This window comes from Salmo salar, chromosome ssa17, assembly GCF_905237065.1.
Source record: "Salmo salar chromosome ssa17, Ssal_v3.1, whole genome shotgun sequence".
Classification (NCBI taxonomy): domain Eukaryota; kingdom Metazoa; phylum Chordata; class Actinopteri; order Salmoniformes; family Salmonidae; genus Salmo; species Salmo salar.
In genome coordinates this window covers 60,663,364-60,681,275 of record NC_059458.1, presented here as the reverse complement: position 1 = coordinate 60,681,275, position 17,912 = coordinate 60,663,364, and the positions used below count along the sequence as shown (strand labels likewise).

Here is a 17,912-nt window from a genome sequence, read left to right as displayed (position 1 = left end):
CATTTAAAACCTCTCTGGGGTATGTGGGACGCTAGCGTCCCACGCGCCAACAGCCAGTGAAATAGCAGGGCGCCAAATTCAAAACAACAAAAATCTCATAATTCAAATTTCTCAAACATACAAGTATTATACACCATTTTGAAGATAAACTTCTCGTTAATCCAACCACAGTGTCCGATCTCAAAAAGGTTTTACGGCGAAAGCATACCATTAGATTATGTTAGGACAGCACCTAGACAAGAAAAACCACACAGCCATTTTCCAAGCAAGGAGAGGCGTCACAAAAAACAGAAATACAGCTAAAATGAATCACTAACCTTTGACGAGCTTCTTCAGATGACACTCCCAGGACTCAATGTTACACAATACATGTATGTTTTGCTCAATAAAGTTCATATTTATTTCCAAAAACCCATTTTACATTGGCGTGTAATGTTCAGAAATGGTCCTGTGTGGCTCAGTTGGTAGAGCATGGTGTTTGCAACGCCAGGGTTGTGGGTTCAATTCCCACGGGGGACCAGTACAGGGGGGAAAAAATGTATGAAATGTACGCATTCACTACTGTAAGTTGCTCTAGATAAGAGTGTCTGCTAAATGACTAAAATGTAAATGTTTTGCCTCCAAAACTTCCTGTGAATGAGCACATCAATTTACAAAAATACTCATCATAAACATTGATAAAATATACAACTGTTATGCATAGAATTAAAGATAAACTTCTCCTTAATGCAACCGCTGTGTCAGATTTCAAAAAAGCTTTACGGCGAAAGCACACTTCGCAATAATCTGAGTACAGCGCTCAGACACCAAAACAAGCCATACAGATACCCGCCATGTTGTGGAGTCAACAGAAGTCAGAAATAGCATTATAAATATTCACTTACCTTTGATGATCTTCATCGGAATGCACTCCCAGGAATCCCAGTTCCACAATAAATGTTTGTTTTGTTTCGATAAAGTCCATATTTATGTCCAAATACCTCCTTCTTGTTTGCGCGTTCAGTTCACTATTCCAAATGCAGAAGGCGCATGCACTAAGTCCAGACGAAAAGTCAAAAAAGTTGCATTACAGTTTGTAGAAACATGTCAAACGATGTATAGAATCAATCTTTAGGATGTTTTTATCATAAATCTTCAATAATATTCCAACCGGACAATTCCTTTGTCTTTAGAAATGAAAAGGAACTCAGCTCGCTCCCACGGCCGCGTGTGACTGAGCTCATGGCCTACTGCCAGACACCTGATACAAACAGCTCTTATTCTCTCCCCATTCACAGTAGAAGCTTGAAACAACGTTCTAAAGACTGTTGACATCTAGTGGACGCCTTAGGAAGTGCAATATGACCCCACAGACACTGTATATTGGATAGGCAATCACTTGAAAAACTACAAACCTCATATTTCCCACTTCCTAGTTGGATTTTTCTCAGGTTTTCGCCTGCCATATGAGTCTGTTATACTCACAGACATCATTCAAACAGTTTTAGAAACTTCAGAGTGTTTTCTATCCAAATCCACTAATAATATGCATATCCTAGCTTCTGGGCCTGAGTAGCAGGCAGTTTACTCTGGGCACGCTTTTCATCTGGACGTGAAAATACTGCCCCCTACCCCAAAGAAGTTTTAAGAAATATATTACCTTCAACAGTGTTATCTTGTGAACAATCCATCAATGTTTTTGAATTATTGGTGTCGTAAAACATTTTGCTAACGGGTTAGCAATTATCATGTTTGACATTTCAGTGGAAATACTGCTAGGCCTACGATCAGCTTTTTGATAAGCGGTTTAACAAACAAATAGGTTCCGTATTATCGGCATACGGTCCTCAGTTATTGGCCACCTTACTATTTTGTTCAATTACAAGATATATCAGTTTAATTTTGTTCAAAAAAGAGATACCAACCTCGTATCCGAAATGTTTAGATATCTGGCTAGCCTTCCAGTAAATAAATAAATGACTTGCCCGTCAAGTTTTCATTGTGTAGCCCAGTGCGCAATTCTGTAGACTCTTAAAATGGTTCTGCACCAACATCTTCTAAAAATAAAAAAAATACAAAAAATAATAAAAAAATATAAATAAATACAAATAAATAAAAAATAAAAAATGTATGAAATGTATGTATTCACTACTGTAAGTCGCTCTGGATAAGAGCGTCTGCTAAATGACAGTGTTGTAAACAAACAATGTCTCATTATTTGTTTTACAGATGAATCTTATGTTTTGAGAAAGTAGATAACAGTTTAATACTAACATATGAGTATGAATAATTTAGGTAAAAAGTTTGATATTAAATGTTGTGGTCTGTCGCGCAGTCGAACTTTACAATATACAAGGTGTCCCACAAAATATGTATTACATTACTGAAAACTCAAAACCTAACTTAACTTACATAAATTGCAATGAAAATCGGTGGTCTGCTAGCTAGAAGGGTGTATTTAGTCGCAAAACGTACCGTTATTTTCCAGGTCATTTAAAGGTTGAGCTCGAGTTGATTTAATCCTCCAACCGCTAGTGTCCGAAGTGATTTTTTTTTTTACTAGGGTAAAATGTATTTTTTTTTTTTTAAAGGGAATCAGAGTTATGTTATAGTTTTTTTCCAGCAAGACAAATAGATATAGAGACGGATACAGAAAGTGGTTAATTAATGGCACAGACAATTGGCTGAGCTGTGGCTCAAACCCCTGTCACCGAGGGGGCATATCTGTTCTGGAGCCAGGAGTTTAGACCGCTAGACCAGAATCCAGCACACTGCTATGATTTTTCTATTAGATTATTGACTATACAATCCAATAGGATACGCATAATCCTATTGGATTCTAATTGGATCCTTGTATTGGAATCCTATAGGAGTTCAATGTCTGTGTGCGTGTACGTGTTTGTGTACGTGTGTGTGCAAGCGAGAGAGAGACCAAATAATGCATGCAGAGCAGAATTAGGCTGATACCCGCTAATTATCAAAATCCAGAAAAGAGCCGTTAAATTCTACAACCACCTAAAAGGAAGCGATTCCCAAACCTTCCATAACAAAGCCATCACCTACAGAGAGATGAACCTGGAGAAGAGTCTCCTAAGCAAGCTGGTCCTGGGGCTCTGTTCAAACACAAACAGACCCCACAGAGCCCCAGGACAGCAACACAATTAGACCCAACCAAATCATGAGAAAACTAAAATATAATTACATGACACATTGGAAAGAATTAACAAAAAAACTGAGCAAACTAGAATGCTATTTGGTCCTAAACAGAGAGTACACAGTGGCAGAATACCTGACTTCTGTGACTGACCCAAACTTAAGGAAAGCTTTCACTATGTACAGGCTCAGTGAGCATAGCCTTGCTATTGAGAAAGGCCGCTGTAGGCAGACCTGGCTCTCAAGAGAAGACAGGCCATGTGCACACTGCCCACAAAATGAGGTGGAAACTGAGCTGCACCTCCCAGCCTTCTGCCAAATCTATGACCGTATTAGACACAAATTTCCCTCCGATTACACAGATCCACAAAAAATTTGAAAACAAACTCGATTTTGATAAACTCCCACATCTACTGGGTGAAATACCATCACAGCAGCAAGATTTGTGACCTGTTGCCACAAGAAAAGGGCAACCAGTGAAGAACAAACACCATTGTAAATACAACCCATATTTATTTTCCCTTTTGTACTTCAACCATTTGCACATCGTTACAACACTATATATATATGTATGCATAATATGACATTTATTTTTTATACTTTCTATAGAAACTTCACGTCAGGATAGGCAACCGAAATGAATAATTCATGTATGTGTGTTATATTAAACATAGAGGAGGGAGTAAAATGTAGGCAAGCAATAAACATTTCAGAACAACTACTAGTTGAGTAAGACATGGGAGAGATGACAAATTTTGGCAAAGAGATTTATTTCTAGACTAATACACTTGAAACAAATTGGCAAACCGAAAACTGCCGACATTACTAGTGTTTTCTCAACTCGCAAGCAAGTCGCAGCATTGAAGAATTTAGTCGGCAAGACGGAGTTGCTCTTCCTCCCGGGGAAGGACTGCCCGTTCCATGATCTCGCCATCACGGTTGACAACTCCCTTGTGTCCTCCTCCCAGAGTGCTAAGAGCCTTGGCGTGACCCTGGACAACACCCTGTCGTTCTCCACTAACATCAAGGCGGTGACCCGATCCTGTAGGTTCATGCTCTACAACATTCGCAGAGTACGACCCTGCCTCACACAGGAAGCGGCGCAGGTCCTAATCCAGGCACTTGTCATCTCCCGTCTGGATTACTGCAACTCGCTGTTGGCTGGGCTCCCTGCCTGTGCCATTAAACCCCTACAACTCATCCAGAACGCCGCAGCCCGTCTGGTGTTCAACCTTACCAAGTTCTCTCACGTCACCCCGCTCCTCCGCTCTCTCCACTGGCTTCCAGTCGAAGCTCGCATCCGCTACAAGACCATGGTGCTTGCCTACGGAGCTGTGAGGGGAACGGCACCTCCGTACCTTCAGGCTCTGATCAGGCCCTACACCCAAACAAGGGCACTCCGTTCATCCACCTCTGGCCTGCTCGCCTCCCTACCTCTGAGGAAGCACAGTTCCCGCTCAGCCCAGTCAAAACTGTTCGCTGCTCTGGCACCCCAATGGTGGAACAAGCTCCCTCACGACGCCAGGACAGCGGAGTCAATCACCACCTTCCGGAGACACCTGAAACCCCACCTCTTCAAGGAATACCTGGGATAGGATAAAGTAATCCTTCTAACCCCCCCCCTTAAAAGATTTAGATGCACTATTGTAAAGTGGTTGTTCCACTGGATATTATAAGGTGAATGCACCAATTTGTAAGTCGCTCTGGATAAGAGCGTCTGCTAAATGACTTAAATGTAAATGTTAAATGTAGTTTGTGCACGTTCACGCGAAGGGGGGGGGATTCCGGCAGGGGGGAGATTTTCGGCACAACACCTGTCGGGTTCCTAATGGTCAGTTACCCCGCTGCCTGCCCGCAGCATGAACCATTCGGATCGTATTGATGTATTTGATACCATTCTACCAATTCTGCTTCAGCCAGTACCACGAGCCCGTCCTCCCCTATTAAAGGTGACACACACACACTCAATTCTACACAAGCACACACCTTTGAACTCATGACCCAAACTCTACATTACATGGTAAGGTCCAAACCGGCTTAGTCCTACTTCACAGCATCTGTAACGTGTTGCTCAATTAATGCTTTCACTCACATCGTTTACTAGTGCTTACAATGGTTGATTACATCACCCACTTTTGGGTCCTAGAAATACTGTAAATATTGCCTTCTGAGAGAAAAGGTCAATGTTGTTGCACAACAGGATGAGAAGCTAAACCATCTTACAAAACATTTGATCAATATTTAGATGCAACCCTACAGAAAACAAAAAAGGATCGATTCATTTGACAACATGAAGTGAAGTCAAATAATTATTTTCTGTACAAAATAGGGGCCATATCACTCCATTTTAAACATGCAAAAATGATATTTTAATTTATATGGGAAAAAAATGTATTTTGACAAATTTCAATATTGAAAAGAAAACAGCTGATTGGTATCAAAAGTGGTAAAAGAATAAACACTCAAACAGTTCAGTGGTCACCATGAGAGCAGTCTTCTCTAGATCCTTCTCTTCTCTCTAGTGCTTCCTGGCGGAATAAGACACTCTGTCTCTCCAGCTCTGTTCTCCTCCCTGTCCCTGTCCCTGGCCTGTCTGTCTGACCAGCGGTGTGCATCTCTGTGTGTGCAAAGGGGATCCAATCTCTCTGTTCAAAGCTGTTACTGTCCGTTCCTCCAGCACGTACCTGCCTGGTAGGTGGCACCAGCCTGCCCTATGCAGCACTCGGGTCCTGTCTATGGAACGAAAGCCTGGTGCTGAAGCAGGTCTGGGTTTGAGTTCTGAGATCAGGTTTCTGATGTCACTCTGTGGCCCGAACACTGTGGTCTGGAAGGCAGGCCAGGGCTTGGGAGAAGAAGACAGTAGGTTCTGTCTGTTGTTGTGGTTCTGGTACTTCACAGATTCTGGTTTCAATTCTGGCTGTGTATTGCGGGACTTGTTGGATGGGGCTGACAGGGAACTGTTTACGGAGGGGTCCAGAGTGGTGTGTGTGGTTCCCCTGTACCAGGCCAGGTGGGAGTGGATGGGTGCAGCTGTGTTGGGTCTGGTCCCACTGCTTAGTCTCCTAGTGGAGAGGTGGGAGAGGGGTCTGGACCTGGGGACCCGAGGTGTAAGAGGTCTCCTGGATTCTGTGTTTAAAACCCTAAAAGGACAAAGTTCAACTCTGTTAGGTCCAATGACCTGTAACTTTCTCTTAGATCCTATGAAAATGCAAGAAGAAAATTAGCATTTTAAATTGTGTAGGAGCTAAAGAAGGCTTACTGTTGTAAGTCCCTGGTCAGTGTGTGATCAGATCCCAGGAAGCAGATGTACAGGTCCAGAGCTCTCTGCAGCAGTTCAACAGCCTCTCTACTCTCTGTCTTACCAGAGCCATGAAATATCTGCCTGCCTGCCATGACACACACAAGCTAAACATATTACACTCTGTGCAGTTGCTAACAGTCTAGAAGAAAAAAAAGTGTAAGAATGATTGAGAGTTGTGGTGCTTCTGTTTGAAAAATGAAATAATTACCAAGTTTGATCAAGGTGCCTGCGAGGCTGCATCCCTTCGCCTGAAGACGTGGCGATGTGGGGGAACAACGCTTCATGTCCTGGTCTTTGACGTGCACCGTGTGTCGATACAGCTCCACTGCTAGCCTCTGCCTGAACCTGAACATGTCACTCTTCACCACACTGTAACATTAATATACTGTCACTGACTGAGTTAACTACTGAGGAGGGGATGGGAGGAGGAAGAGAGAGAAGAGGGAGAACAATGACAGAGAAGAAACTACTGAGGAGACAATGGAGGACACAATTAATGACGAAAAAGAGGAGAAGAAGAACCAGAAGAACACTAGAAGAGATGTAGTCTCACCCTGCTGTGTCAGCGCAGGTGTCGGCCAAGATGTCTGCCAGGCATTCCTCCACCTCCACCACTAGAGGGTGTTCTCTACCATACCAGCGCCTCCTGGTCTTCAAGGCAACCTGGAGGTGCTTCTCAGCACCACGTGGGTCTTGCAGGCTGAGTCTGTCACATATACATTTAAAAAAAATCATGACATTAATCTAAGCTTGCCTAAATTGAGACATACAGTACCAAAAGTCATTCACATGGGTTTAGGTCTAACAAACAGCAAAAGACATAGAAACCCCTGTAGCTGAACCTATGAAGTATAGAAACGTCCCACATGAGACTATACCTATTTATGCTATTTAATACACACCTGTGTATCCCACAGAGCAGTGATACAGTGGCCTCAGCACACAGGTGGAGTTTGTGGTGTCCCATATTGATGATGTCACTGAGTATCTGAGAGGCCTCGATGGTTTGGTCGTCTGCAAACAGCAGCTGGCAGAGTACACAAAGCAACTGACCTGATAGGGGTGAAACATGAAATACATATCATTTCAGCACACTAAAAGCATTTACTTACGTTGTGAATGAAACAATACATCAGGTTGATTATTTAAAAACATGAGACCCATAGTGCCCCAACACTCTGGACAGATACCCTTTCTAACAGTGATTCTCTCATGTCTCTCAAGGCAGGTAATGGTGAGAGTCTGGGCAGTCTTCAGAGCTGATCTACAGTATGTCTCTGCCTCCCTGTGCTGGTCCGTATCCACATAGAGCTCAGCCAAAGTCTGCCGCACTGTGAGCAGTAACATCACACTCTCCCTGTCTCGGTCCTGCTCACCAGCCTGAAATGACAGGAAATTGGGAAGCAGAGCGATCATTTCAGCAGGCTGTATGAAAGCCTTTCATAATTGTGTGAAAGTCTATACACTAAGAACATAAAATGGTATTACTAGAGCAATTATAGTGTTAAAGCAAAGTCTTAGCATAGTGGCTAGGTTTTAAAGGGATAATCTTCTGGTATTTATTAAAATTAGTCCACTGTTGATATAGTCCCGAAATGTTTTGCATGTCAGCAGTTAAGTTTTATTTTGCATCATCATGATGATGTTGCCGGTATCAACAGTGGACTAATGAAAGAAAATAAAGTTTCCCTTTAAGAGTGAGCGGTGGGTCTAACTAACCTGCGTGAGGGTGTTCTCAGCCTGCAGTAGGATCTGCTCTGCTTCCCCCTTCCTGTTCAGACAGAGCAGCAACTCAGAGACCAACAACTCCACTCTCCCTTTCACACCTGGATCCCACTGACAACCCTCTTCTACAGGTGGGGAACAAACAACAAAAACAGTCATAATCATCACTGAGACATCATCAATAATCAAGTTGTTATCAGGGATGAATAATTACCTTTGCCGTCACTTTGGGACTCAGTCATGAAGGCCATGTTGCTGTGTACCTCTCTCTGCTCTGGATTGAATGGAGACAATAGCTGCATTATTTACGGATGGTATATCTACAGTTTTATGATGTTATAACTGATCGCCACTGAATGCATGTTGAAATATGTAACCGTGATGATTTTACCTGTATGTGTAGCAGGAGGGAATGCCCATCGCCCTGATTGGATAAAAGTAGGAGGGTGGCTTCCCTTACCCAGCAGGCTCTGGTACGAGGTGTTGGGGTCATAACCTCTGAGGATCAGGAGAGTCCAGTACCTGACAACATCCATTCTCAGCTGAGGAGACTGGCTCCAAGTTGTAGACAGGTGCTCTACAGTCCTAGGGTCAGATAGTAAGTGGATACCGTTATGTAAATAAATGATGGATAAACATGTGAATCTGTAATCTGATAAAAAGGCTCACCCAGTTTTGATGTGTTAGGTTAAATATATGATGACAGTTAATCTACGGCTAAACTATTTTACCCAACAGTAACTGTGTGTTCCCCTAGTGTCCTTATGTGTGAAGTGTATGTCCATGCTCTTACTGTGGATCTATGAAGAAGGTGTGTAGCTCCCTCCAGGCCTCACTCTGCTCCAGGTGCCAGGGGAGCTCCTCCAGGATCTGAGGCCAGCTACAGAGCTCCCTGCCCTGCCTCTGGAAGAACTGGGCCAGGCTGAGATGGTAGCCCTGTCTGGTCCTCCTCAAACCCCCTGAACCTTTACCGGGACGGACCCCTACAGATCAAAAAGTAGAAGACTAAGGAGAATTGGAAATGAAATGATTGGTCAGTTGGACTCTTTAGTGCAGAAGAGTTCCACTTACATGCAGATACTCCACTTTCATTGTTAGACAAAGATGATGAACCAAGTAAAAAGCACCACCATGTTGGAAGGACCAACAAATGAAGGCCATTGTAGAATGTCCATTCTATGCTTTCTATTTCTAGGCTTGTAACTTCCACTCCCGTCTGCCACTCACTCAGCAGGAGAAGGTCCATAGCTTGGCCCATTGATTGATGGGTGAGGCACAGTGTTCCATTGGGTCTCTCCTGTACCCAGGGTCCAGCAGCAGTGCGGAACCGGGCCCACTCCATAGGTAGAACCCGTAAGGACCCAGGATAACCAAGAACCTCCAGCAGGACCAGGACCTGCTCCTCAGTCAGCCCAGCATGGGAGAGGTGAACCAGGCATAGAGTGTCCCATACCCAGCCTCTGAGATCTGGAGAGAAGGAAGCAGTAAGGTTAGATGCAACAATTCATCATAGAGTGCCTACCTAACAATGTTAATTCTTCACCTTTATTGAGAAAACACTACAGTGGTTATTCTTGCTGTATGGCACTTAAAAAAAAATAATTCCCAACTGAATAACTAGAGAGGGTAAAATGATCCCACCTATGTTGGACACCTGAGAGGTAGGTCCTCCTGTTCCTTTGGCTGGACTGGCCGTACCCTCACTGACCCCGCCATAGTCATTGATCCAGCGCTGAATCACCCTGGCCCACAGCTCCGCCACAGAATCCACTTCCACATACTCCTCTATCAACTCCTCCTCCTCCTCCTTCCCCCTCAGGATGTGGCACGTCTGCAGCTCGCTAGCCACCACCGCCAGGAACAGCGGCAGGCGGCCCATTCCCAGCCTGGTAGTGGTTCCCAAGATGAATTGCAGCAGGGTCCTGTGCGGCTCCTGGCAGGGAAGGGTAAGGTGTTGGAGCAGGACGCTGCGGCGGACCCAGGGGTCTGATAGGCCGGGCCAGGGGAGGGTGTGAACGTCTGGGCGGAGGGTCAGCCTCTGGTAGGTTACGTCTGTGGAGGTCGCTGTAATGAGGATCTTACACTGGGGAGGCAGAGGGTCAGGGAGCCAGCATAGGTCCTTCACCTGACAATGAATTAATAAACGTTAGGAATTCATGTTCACTATATAAAATAATATGCTTTGTTTTTAATCTTGATTTATTTCAATGTAAAATACACTGTACAAGAACCACCACTAGTAGTGGTCTGGGCAAAGTAAGGCATTACCTCCTGCATTGAGAGCTCGAGGGTCCCGGTAAGTCTGTCTAGTCCGTCCAGAACTAGAACACAGGGTCCCAGAGCAGCCGCAGCAGAGAAGGCCTGAACCACAACATGACCTGGCTTTACATGGTGCTGCAACCCCTCACTCCACTCAGCCTGGGGCCCTAGTACAGAGACACAATAACAACCCCTCACTCCACTCAGCCTGGGGCCCTAGTACAGAGACACAATAACAACCCCTCACTCCACTCAGCCTGGGGCCCTAGTACAGAGACATAATAACAACCCCTCACTCCACTCAGCCTGGGGCCCTAGTACAGAGACACAATAACAACCCCTCACTCCACTCAGCCTGGGGCCCTAGTACAGAGACATAATAACAACCCCTCACTCCACTCAGCCTGGGGCCCTAGTACAGAGACACAATAACAACCCCTCACTCCACTCAGCCTGGGGCCCTAGTACAGAGACACAATAACAACACCTCACTCCACTCAGCCTGGGGCCCTAGTACAGAGACACAATAACAACACCTCACTCCACTCAGTTGGGGCCCTAGACAACTACTCACTCAGTCTGGGGCCCTAGTACAGAGACACAATAACAACACCTCACTCCACTCAGTCTGGGGCCCTAGTACAGAGACATAATAACAGTAAATGTGTAGCCTTAGCAATGACTTAAAGAGAAATACCACTCAAAAACGATATTTTGGTATTGGTTTCATTAGCCCACTGTTGATACAGTCCCAAAATGTTTTGCATGTCATCAATCAAGTTTTCAAGATATAGAACTTTCAAAATATGTGTCACAGTTTGATGAGTGCACTAATGAAACAAACACCAAAATATTGTTTTTTTGTAAAATTTTCATTTGAACAGTTTTCCTCCTGGGCTGCACTAAAAAGAAATAGTAAAAGCACTAATAGCCTCTGTCTATGGCCGTCTGTTTATGCCATGGCCATGTGTGTCACTGAACCACAATGTATCTGCATGTGTGACATGGTTGGTGTATCTTGTAGTTTATTTTGTGCTGTTTTATTGTATTATCATGTTGATTTGTTTATTGTTTGTTCTCAGGGCACCATTGAGAATGAGACCCTGGTTTCAATTAGGTTCCCCTGAACAAATCAAATGTATATATCAAAAATAGAAATGCCACACTAGTTACTTAGAAGAGTGAGATGAGAGGGAACCATCGGTCTGTCTCACCGGTCTAGACCAGACAAGCGGTATGACAATGTTGACCTTGTTCCTTTCTGAAGAACAAGGTCTGTGTTTGGTTTCTCACAAAGTAAATACATATATATATTTTTAAAGTCAGTATTGAAGTACATCTTATCTAGCAGTAAAGGTTATATTCACAGGAAAAGTAATTGAGTGTAAACAAATTTCTGAATAAATGTCAAATTGGGAATGTAAGTACACAACAGTGCTATAACGGGTTACATTTGGAATTGATGGGTTAGATGACAAAGAAGTGAATAGGTTGATGTTATTGTAGTCGTTTCTATCCCTCACAGACATAGGCAATAACACTCCGGAGTGTTTACCATAATGGGCCAGGCGTAGCTCAGTGGTGATGCGTCTCAGTACAGATCTGATATCCACACTGGAGCTGCTGATTCCACAGAAGTGAGGGATGGCCGGGATTCTAGGATTCTTCGTCCGGAACTCCTGAAGCCACCTGGCGGCCAGTGAGGACTTCCCACAACCCCTCTCACCACAGAGCAGGAAAATCGACCCCTCGGAATCACGTTTGTCATAGTGGCTGAGGGCAAAAGGAAATAGGAAGGACAGTCAAAATATGTTTTTCATTGATAAAAAATATCTGAACACTATGAATGCATAGCTCCATCTACTTTTAAGTATGGCAAATCTCACAGTAATCCGTCACTGATTCCAGCTTAATGTGGACACCAAAATTCTTACCCTGTTAACTTAATAGTTGAATTCCTTGAGGTTGCTAGACTCTGAGACGTGTCAGAATGAGTGAGAGAGGCAGTAAATGTGTTGAGTGCCTCCAGGACAGCAGTGGTCTGGGTGGAGGGGGCAAACCAGCGACACAGAGCCTGGACAGCACCTTCATGATAACATCTATCAAGGGAGTCCAGGAGGCCTAAAGAGCAGGGGAGAAAGCACTGCTTTAGGGCTTGGAAGATCAGGCAGACCACGGAAAAACACAAATATGAACCGGACTGAGCTAAGTTAGTCATCTTCGCCGTCTTTTCAAAGCTGGTTGAACTAAATGGAATTAAACAAAGTAGATGTAAACAGAACTAGATCAACTAACAGAACTGAGCTGCACTGGTTCACTTACCTGAACAGGTTGGCTGCAGGTCCAGCGACCCATAGAGCTGTTCCATGAGGCCCTTCCAGTCCCTCTTCACTAGGTCCCCCAGATCCTGCAGCGTTCTGAAAAACCTTACAGGTTGCAGGCTGTCCACTACCCTGTTCTTCAGCGCCCTGGCTCTGTGTCTCTCCTCCTCTGTCAGTTTGGAGAACACGCTCAGCAACAACCTCTGACCTTCATCTGTGTACCTGTCTTCATCCTCCTCTTCCCCCTGGAAAGAGTAGTCTCTGAAGTAGAAGAAGCAGTGTCTGGTGTCACCCATCAGGGCTGCCTGGGTGATCTGCAGCTCTGTCAGGGAGCACTTCTGGTTCCTCCCTGTGAGGACCCAGGGGTAGCCTCCCTCCGCTGCAACATGCAGGTTCCTCTCCACCACTGAGAGGGCTTCTCGTTCTGGACCAGCAGCTGGGAGAGGTGTGGGGTCCTGCTCCAGCCTGAAGGGGCCATATCGGTGGCCCAGGAGGCAGAGGAAGGAGGAGGAGCGGGTGATAAGGTCTAGGCTGATCTTCAACTGCTGGGAGGAGAGGGAGGTACTATTGTCAGGGAGGTCAGAGGGACGATGGCTCTCCCGGTCAACCCAGTGGGTGTCCAATGGTCTGAAGCAGGTGCCTCTGGCCTGGCAGAGGGCATCCAGGTGGGGGAACACCTGTGTTCTCAGGTAGTGCCACTCCTGAGACAGATCTCCAGGTACGGAACACAGCACGGGCTGGAGAGGAGCAGTAACAGGAGGGGCGGTGGAGTACGACCCTCCCCGGCCTCCCTCCTGTGGTTCCATCTCAGGCCGATGTAGCTGTGACCTGCTGTGCCTGTCTGAACAAAATAATGAAAAACAAGCATATCAAGAATAATCATCAACTAGATATCTAGCTACAGTGTTTGGCAAGTACATGGTATTATTGGTGTAAATATTAGAGGTTGACTGATTAATTAGGGCCGATTTCTTGTTTTCATAACAATCAGTAATCGGCTTTTTTTTATGCCGATTATGGCCGATTACATTGCATTCCACGAGTAAACTGCGTGGCAGGCTGACCACCTGTTACGCGAGTGCAGCAAGGAGCCAAGGTAAGTTGCTAGCTAGCATTAAACTGATTGTTTTTTATAAGATAAATCTTCACATAATCACTAGTTAACTACACATGGTTGATGATATTACTAGGTTAACTAGCTTGTCCTGCGTTGCATATAATCAATGCGGTGCCTGTTAATTTATCATCGAATCACAGCCTACTTCGCGAAACGGGTGATGATTTAACAAAAGCACAATCGTTGCACGAATGTACCTAACCATAAACATCAATGCCTTTCTTAAAATCAATACACAGAAGTATATTTTTTTAAACCTGCATATTTTGTTAAGAAATGCATGTTAGCAGGCAATATTAACTAGGGAAATTGTGTTACTTCTCTTGCGTTCATTGCACGCAGATGCAACAGTTTGGGCCGCCTGGCTCGTTGCGACCTAATTTGCCAGAATTTTACATAATTATGACATAACATTGAAGGTTGTGCAATGTAACAGCAATATTTAGACTTAGGGTTGCCACCCGTTCGGTAAAATACGGAACGGTTCCGTATTTCACTGAAAGAATAAACGTCTTGTTTTCGAAATGATAGTTTCCAGATTTGACCATATTAATGACCAAAGGCTTGTATTTCTGTGTTTATTATAATAAAGTCTATGATTTGATATTTGATAGAGCAGTCAGACAGAGGTGGTAGGCAGCAGCTGGCTCGTAAGCATTCGTTCAAACGTTACTGCGTTTGCCAGCAGTTCTTAGCAATGTTTGATGCACTGCACTGTTTATGACTGTCACGGCTGTCGTAAGGAGAAGCGGACCAAAGTGCAGCGTGTGTGTCGTTCCGCATTTTATTTATAATGCGAAACTATGCAATACATAAATAAACTGAATGACAAAAAACAACAAACCGTGACGCAGAGGTGAAACATACACTACTCAAAATTAATCTCCCACAAACCCAGGTGGGACAAACACCAACTTAAATATGACCTCCAATTAGAGACAACGATGACCAGCTGCCTCTAATTGGAGATCATCCCAAACAAAGCCCAACAGAAATACAAAACTAGAACATAACATAGAAAAACTAAACTAGAAAACCCCCCTGTCACGCCCTGACCTACTCTACCATAGAAAATAACAGCTTACTATGGTCAGGACATGACAATGACGTCAAGCCTATCAACTCCTGAGATTAGCCTGGCAATACTAAAGTGCCTATTAGAACATCCAATAGTCAAAGGAAAATGAAATACAAATGGTATAGAGAGAAATAGTCAACGCATCATAATTCCTATAATAACTACAACCTAAAACTTCTTAACTGGGAATATTGAAGAACTGGGAATATTGAACCACCAGCTTTCATATGTTCTGAGCAAGGAACTTAAACGTTCTCTTTTTTACATGGCACATATTGCACTTTTACTTTCTTCTCCAACACTGTTTTTGCATTATTTAAACCAAATTCAGCATGTTTCATTATTTATTTGAGACTAAATAGATTTTATTAATGTATTATATCAAGTTAAAATAAAATTGTTCATTCAGTATTTTTGTAATTGTCATTATTACAAATATATATATAAAACATTTAATAAAAATTGTGTGATTAATCGGTATCAGCTTTTTTTGGTCCTCCAATAATCGGTATTGGCGTTGAAAAATCATAATCGGTCGACCTCTAGTAAATATGCACTGCAAATTCATGACATGCAGGTAACAGTGCATATTTCCCACATAAAACTGCTCAGTGACTGGATATCTACATAACTAGAGGGGAACATTTAAGAAAAATAAGATAAACATCTAAATTAAGATGAACTCACACCTAATAAAACCCAATATGTGAAAACATCTAGCTTGATGTAGGCCTAACCTGTAACATAAATGAACACTTGAGTGTGTCAGATATGTAACATGTTTGGTGGACTGTTGACAGGACCCATTTGAAGCTGCATCACGGTGTCTTCTGACTGGCCATTTTTCTGGCAGAAGTTACGGGAAGCGAAGGCATAGAGAAATGGATTCAGGCAACTGTTGGCATAGGTCAGTAATACAACAAAATACAACTTGGTAGAGAAGTTTTTCAAGTTGTCAGACTTGGCCAAATATCCTGACATGTTTAGCATGATAACAACTTGGAATGGCATTGAACAGATGACAAAAGTCACGATGATACTGGTCACATGTCTGGTCATCCTGGACTTTTGGGAGAAAGCTGAATGTTTCACTGTCTTAATGGAGGTGGATGTAGGATGTTAGTAGGAGGGAGACAGATAATACTAATCCAAGTATCGCCATCACCAAACCTCCCACCCCAGGGCTATACTTTAATGTATTATAAGAGATGTTAACACAATGGAGATGGTTGTCCTCCCCCTCCAACATGTTGACTGTCAGGAACGGTGAAGATATTACAACCACAACTCCCCACAGTATGGGAAACAACCACCTCCCCAAACTCCCATCACGCCACCTGGCCCAGCACTGGGGTGCAGAACTTGGTAGTCGTGCTGGACACTCATCAACAGGACGGTCAGCAGGCTGGAGAATGTACAGCAGTAGGCAACGAAGACAAAGAGCTTGCAGAGACTTGCCCAAGTCCCAGCTGAAGAGTATTGCATAGACCAATAGCGGCACGCATATTAGCAGGCTCAGCATATCTGACACGCCAGGCTCAAGAACAGTTTCATACTCAATTTGTATCTGTACAGATGCCAACAGCCGATCACAGCTTTCACTGCTATGTTATGCCCAAAAGATAGCAGAGAGCCAGGACCACTCCAGTGATCATGGTGCCAGTCAGTGGAATCGGGGGAAATCTGGAATTCCAGAGGTGCAGTTGAAGTTGGAGGAGTTGAAACTGTCAATCGTTCTGAGACTGAAGATGAGGGAGAAGGAGTTGAATTTAATGTAGACGAGCAGCTGAATGTTGTTAGCAGTCGAGAGGTGGGTTGGTAGTGTCTGCAACTGAGTCGCAGGCATGGTATCAATGTGAGGAAGGAGAAAGACTCTGATCACATGAAAAAGAAAGGGGAGGGTCTATTCCATACCAAATATGTTGTGTTGAGGTCTACAACCTGTGACAGTTGCACAAGCAAGTGAATGCTGGCATTTGAAATAGATTAGTAGCTATTCCTTATAGACTCATTTCATAAATCAAAGCAGAGATGCACACGCACGCACCTGTGGACACACACACACAGAGGCACAAACTATGCCACAACGTGTGAATGGACAATAGTTGACAAACAAAATTCCATAAAAGTGTTGATACCTGTACTAGCGGCCAATAGTTTGTTCCAGAGATGGTTGCCAGATCACAAGGCTGTCTGCGTGATCCCGATTAAAATTAACGTTACAAATAAAATCCGATTTTTTTTCCCTAGCAAAATATATGCATTTGGCAAAATAAAAGCATGTTTGTAGGTAGTCTGAGGTGCTTGATCTTTTTAGTACAACGTCGATGTCAATGCATGCCTAGTACTTCGCTGAGAAGTTGTGTATGACAAGCCATAGCAACAGTGGTAGTCAAGGTGAACGTATGGGCTTCCGGATGAGCCTCTCATAACTGTAAATGTGCTGACGAATGTATATATTTCTAATGACGTGTTGCAATGTATCAGACGTGATCTTATCGCTTTTTATGATAACAAAATCCTTGTTTAACGTGTAATTCGGCCAGTGGACACTAGCCACGCTTTGAACATGTACAATCGGACATGTAATACTACGATTGTAAGATTGAAGCGGCCAAAGCTTCTGCCATTGGTTATTGTTGTGCGTGTGGAGCAGCTATAGTCCACTTCATCAATCCACCTCCTCTAAAGGGGATCAGATAAAGTAGTCTACAACCCTGGACGCACACAGTTTCAAGCCTATGCCGGGGTGTAGGAATAAAGTACAATATAGTAAAATACGGGACTAGGACTATAGTGATATATTCTTTCTATTAAAATGAAGCGAATGTGGATTGTATGCCTCCTTTGTGCTCTTCTAGCTTTCAGTACGTATGAGTTATAAATTGCATAATAGAATAGAATTTCAACTTCTTTGCTGCTACTTGTCATGTCATGATATTTTCTTATAGTTGCAGTATAAGCAGCAGTGAATGTGCT

The 17,912-nt window shown here is 43.7% G+C and overlaps 1 protein-coding gene across 2 annotated transcripts; it reads right to left on the bottom strand.

Annotated features, from left to right (window-relative positions):
* Positions 1-4,999: 4,999 nt before the first annotated feature.
* LOC106576230 (tetratricopeptide repeat protein 41) lies at positions 5,000-17,302 on the bottom strand. 2 transcript variants are annotated; one of them, XM_014153278.2, is made up of 17 exons: positions 17,072-17,302; positions 12,740-13,579; positions 12,352-12,538; positions 11,973-12,190; positions 10,427-10,584; positions 9,800-10,283; positions 9,386-9,625; positions 8,952-9,141; positions 8,550-8,743; positions 8,373-8,432; positions 8,153-8,283; positions 7,624-7,813; positions 7,336-7,486; positions 6,987-7,139; positions 6,642-6,802; positions 6,392-6,518; positions 5,000-6,272 (listed from the first exon to the last, which is right to left on the bottom strand). In XM_014153278.2, exons 2-17 carry the CDS (start codon positions 13,542-13,544, stop codon positions 5,651-5,653), a joined length of 4,071 nt encoding a protein of 1,356 aa, XP_014008753.2. In that variant the 5' UTR covers positions 13,545-13,579; positions 17,072-17,302; the 3' UTR covers positions 5,000-5,650. The 2 variants fall into 2 exon arrangements, with proteins under 2 accessions (XP_014008753.2, XP_045555831.1); XM_045699875.1 differs by having other exon boundaries at positions 6,642-6,778.
* Between the last annotated feature and the right edge of the window lie 610 nt (positions 17,303-17,912).

Excerpts from the sequence above, each read along its gene's own strand:
- LOC106576230 (XM_014153278.2), bottom strand. The coding sequence starts at position 13,544 with ATGGAACCACAGGAGGGAGGCCGGGGAGGGTCGTACTCCACCGCCCCT. Across the intron at positions 8,744-8,951 it reads ACCTTCTTCATAGATCCACA|GACTGTAGAGCACCTGTCTA; the intron begins GTAAGAGCATGG and ends ATCTGACCCTAG. Across the intron at positions 6,273-6,391 it reads CTGACCAGGGACTTACAACA|GGTTTTAAACACAGAATCCA; the intron begins GTAAGCCTTCTT and ends TTGTCCTTTTAG.